The following is a 4,558-nucleotide window of genomic DNA, read 5'->3' as shown; positions in this document are numbered from 1 at the left end:
GGGGGAAATTATTTGTTTCTCTATATTCGTTAATCTATTTCCCTGTCATTTCCTTAGCTTCAGGAAGCCAATGTTGTCATTCCACCTTTACCTCCTCACTCTGTCTCCTCATCATCTTCATCTTTCTGTCATGTGTCAGTAAGCCTTGACTGTTCTGAACAGTCCATCGGCTTATGGACAGTGGATTTAATGTTGAATTAGTGGCCATTTAATTTGTGAGAGGTTGATAACCACTTTCACCTAACACATCAAAAGTGGTGCAACTGTTAGGTAGTTGGTTATGAAAAGCACAGTTTATGTGCTGGCCAATAAGGTGAAGGTATTGATTTTGTGGTAAAACAATCAGCATGCTGTCGTGGTCTGGGTGAGTCACAGTGCCTGGCTTTTTCCTCTGGGTGGAGTCATCATCACTCCTCCCAGGGTTCCCACCTGGAGCTGATTACTCACGTTGTGCTTTTCTGTTCCACCATAGCTGGTACGATCCACTGTATGTTCTCCAGTCTTCCCAGCCTGCCTCCCTGCCTCACCATCTAGAACCCAAGATCCATTTATCACCATACTCACGTAGGCCTCACATCCACGCTCCCCCCTCCTGTGCTACTCCACCTGCAAACAATGCCTTTCACCCCTGACTCTCGAAACCCTGTTTTCCAGTCAAGCTTTGCCTGTCACGGCCCGTGCTCACAGCCCTCCTCGCTCGGGAATATCACAGCTCATGTTCATGCTCCAAGCTCATGGTTAAGCTCACAGCGCCTAGCTCGTGCTCACACCCATAGCTCTATAGAGAAAACAAACGAACTGCAGTTTATGAAAATTAAACTTGTGCCTTTGAAGCAAGTTGGCTTCAGTGCTGAAGCCCAACTTTTACTTTGAAGACATGAGACAACCATTACTGGTTTCATCACACTTTTTCAAGTATCACTACCACTTAGCTAGTGGTAGTGTTTTGCTACGAGTGTTTGCAGACAAGTGACCAAAGCAGCACATTTTTGATGGAGCACCAACTTTTTGACTTTACCTAACCACAACCAACAGCTTCAGTGAACCATTCACCAACCACACACATTGTTCCCTCGCAGTCAGTGGTTCTATCTCTTCTGATATGGTGGACCTGTTTTGTATGCACAATTTCACATAAGAAACCTTTATGCTAGTGAGGTAACAGTCATTTCTGAAGCACAGAAACATCGGTAGCTTTAAGGATCTGAGTGATTGTAATGAAGGCCACACAATGATGGGTAAAACAGTGAGTCAGAACATTTCTTCAGTGGTAGGTTTGACAGTTTGCAGATCAGGTACATGTCTTCATCACTGAACAGTTTTTGCCCGTTGCTTGAACACATTTTGCAAAACTTCGCTCACTGTGCCAAAACTCTAAACACAAGTAAACATGACACAACACTGGGAAATATACCATTCACATCTGTGCCAAATTGAAACTCTACTCTCAAAACCTAAACTCTGCTGTCAAAACCTAACATTCCTTTGTCAAAATGTAACTCTGTTGACAAAATGACACATACTTGCATCATATGCAAACACTTACAGATCAGGGGGAACACACTAGTCTACTCTATATAAAACACTGCAGTCTTTGATTCTCATTGTTTATTCAGAAGGCATATTTTCAGGAGACACATTTTCAAGCAACCAAAAAAGCAAATAGGCCTACTCAGTATTGTACATTGCAGTACCATGAATTCAAATAAAGCAAAAAAAAAAAAACCCAAAAAAACCAAACAAACCATAATACAGTAATAGAAAAAACACTATACTGTAAACACAAAAAATCATGACAATTGTGCATACGTGGGCTCATGGATCCCGCCGTCTTTTGGGGTCTGGCCACAGGACCTCATCGACATCGCAAGCAATGTCTTCTCCTGCTAGGCACCGGGGGAAATATCCTCTTGCATGTCGAAACCATCCATGGACTGTCACCTGAATGTCGCCGCAGGCCTGTTCCATTGCCTGCAGAAGAGGCATGCGCGCATGTGGTTGGCGGTCATATACACGCCATCTCCAAGCCGAAAAAAAATCCTCTATAGGGTTTAAAAATGGTGAGTAAGGGGGCAAGTATACCACTTCAAGTTGGTTGTGGTTGGAGAACCAGGCCTGGACCAGAGCAGCCAGATGGAAACTGACATTATCCCATATCACCACAAACCTGGGCTGATCTGGTCTGTTCTGTACAACCATATCATGGAGAGCATCTAGAAATGTGAGTATATGTTGGCTATTGTATGGACCTAGTTTTGCATGACGATGCAGAAGCCCTCGAAGGCTTATGGCGGCACACAATGTGATATTTCCCCCGCGCTGCCCTGGGACGTGCACAATTGCCCTTTGGCCAATTACATTACGACCCCGTCGTCTTGTTTTGCACAGGTCGAATCCAGCTTCATCAATGAAAATGAATTCATGAGGCTGTGCAGCTCCATCCATGGCCAAGATTCTCTGTAAAAAAAAAAAAAAAAAGAGAACATATTACTGTACTACAGTGCTACACATACAGAACCCCATCACACAGGTACCTGTGTAGCTCTCAGAATGGATCCATGTGGTACTGATATGGTACATATTCAGCTGCTACTGGATTTCACCAATACTGTATTGTACATGTAAAGGACAGTTACACTTACCCGTACATATTCAGCTCGAAGTCCTTTGACCCTGTCACTGTTCCTCTCAAATGGGACTCTGTAGAGCTGCTTCATGGTGTTGCTGTGTTTTCCCAAGATGCGTCTGATGATGGTGATACTCACATGCTTTATGTTGTTGAACACTTGCCTGTCTGCAAGTATTTGCTTTCGTAGCCGGTGGAGACGGATGGCATTGTCTGCCCTCACTAGGTCCACAACGGCAAGTTCCTGCTGTTGTGTGAACAGGCGTTGGCGTCCTCCCCCAGAAGGTCTTCGAGTCATTCTAGAGAAATACAACCACATATTGTCATCGCTTTGCTTATTTTTCTTACAGTACTTTACTGTATATACTGTATCATCCACTGTACAACACTGTACTTCAATATAAGTAATCATGGTATGTTTCACAGAAACTACCACTTTGGCTAAAAGAGGAGCATTAGCACCCTGCAATACCCTGTACACTTGATATGGTAGTGTGATATACTGTAGAACAGTGTTATAAAAACCATCTGAGTAGAGTAGAAGGTAGAGAGGTGAAGACATACCTGTTTTCTAGTCGGAATGTTCTTATTACAGATGCCACTGTGAAGCGGCTTAGATGTGGGTGGACTCTCTGCCCAGCTTCCCTCATAGCCAGGCCATGGTTGATGACATGGTCCACCAAAGTTGCTCTTATATCATCAGAAATATGGGTCCGTGCATGGCTTCTTCGACCTCCTCCTCTTCCTCTTGCTCTCCCTCCATCCATGCTTGCAAAGTTCTTGAATTGGCTAAACTGAGGGCTTTTTGTAGTTGGCTAATTGGTGTTCAGTTTTGCAAGTAAGTGCCTTCAGGTGTGTATTTGAGTGGTTGCAATTGTGTTTTGTATTTTGGATACATGTGTTTTCCAAATGGCACCCTGAAATTTCATTTTGTGAACGAAGTGTCTTATGTATGAAATTGTTGTGTGTTGCATAATTGCAACTAGGGTGCAAAGCAGCGCTTTTGTTTAAGGTATGGGTACATGTGTTTGAGGTATGGTAACAAAAGCTTCAAATTGTGTTACTTTAGTCTGAGCATGGGCTTATAGTGTTCAAGCAATGGGCAAAAACTGTAAGTAGGATAAAGTGGTTTCTTACTAAAACTGCTACTAATATCAAGGTGTTTACAGTTTTTTCTGAATGCTTAAACCCTAACTGTGATTCTTATAGCACAATTTCTAAAACTATTAATACTTATGGCAAAACCACTCACTGAGTTTGCAAAACTAAAAGCACAAACATTGCTTTGCACTCAGTTTGCCATTTTGTAACACACACTTTACAAACCTGTAGCTACAATCCACTGCACAGCACTATTTTTGCAGAACTGTAAACACAACTCACTGCTTTACACTCAATTCCCAAATGATCAACGCACTCCTAGCAAAACTATACACATTTACGGTCATTATTTACACTATTTTGCCAACTGTCTGGCACACTGTCACATGTGAAAACTTTTTTAGATAATTAGTTCACTTTGCAATCAGCCTAAGCACTATAAACAGGCCACAGGTAAGCTGTGTGTGTGGAGTACAATGGAAGGAGCAGTAAGAGTGAGAAGTAGAGGAGGCCGAGCAAGAGGACGTGGAGGTGAAGTAGTAGAATGAAGAGGACGACAAGGACAAGGAGGAACAAGGGGAGGACGAGGAGGGGGGAGAGGAAGGGTAAGAAGAGTAAGAAATAGAATTGCTGATGACATCAGAGCTACAATAGTGGACCATGTAATCAACCGTGGAATGACCCTGAGGGAAGCTGGCCAACGGGTTCAGCCTAACTTGAGCCGCTACACTGTGGCAAGTATCATAAGGACATTTTGAAATGAGAATCGGTTAGTACAGTCACTTTGCACTAAGATTTGTAGCACTGCCGTATGCTAATAAGAAACACAAC

The 4,558-nt window shown here is 43.0% G+C and overlaps 1 protein-coding gene across 1 annotated transcript; it reads right to left on the bottom strand.

Annotated features, from left to right (window-relative positions):
* Positions 1-1,121: 1,121 nt before the first annotated feature.
* Positions 1,122-3,570, bottom strand: LOC146491301 (uncharacterized). The gene is made up of 3 exons (XM_085150240.1): positions 3,191-3,570; positions 2,643-2,925; positions 1,122-2,457 (listed from the first exon to the last, which is right to left on the bottom strand). Exons 1-3 carry the CDS (start codon positions 3,391-3,393, stop codon positions 1,816-1,818), a joined length of 1,128 nt encoding a protein of 375 aa, XP_085006366.1. The 5' UTR covers positions 3,394-3,570; the 3' UTR covers positions 1,122-1,815.
* Positions 3,571-4,558: the final 988 nt, after the last annotated feature.

Source organism: Neolamprologus multifasciatus, chromosome 23, assembly GCF_963576455.1.
Source record: "Neolamprologus multifasciatus chromosome 23, fNeoMul1.2, whole genome shotgun sequence".
Lineage (NCBI taxonomy): Eukaryota > Metazoa > Chordata > Actinopteri > Cichliformes > Cichlidae > Neolamprologus > Neolamprologus multifasciatus.
This window is presented reverse-complemented; position numbering and strand designations above follow the sequence as displayed.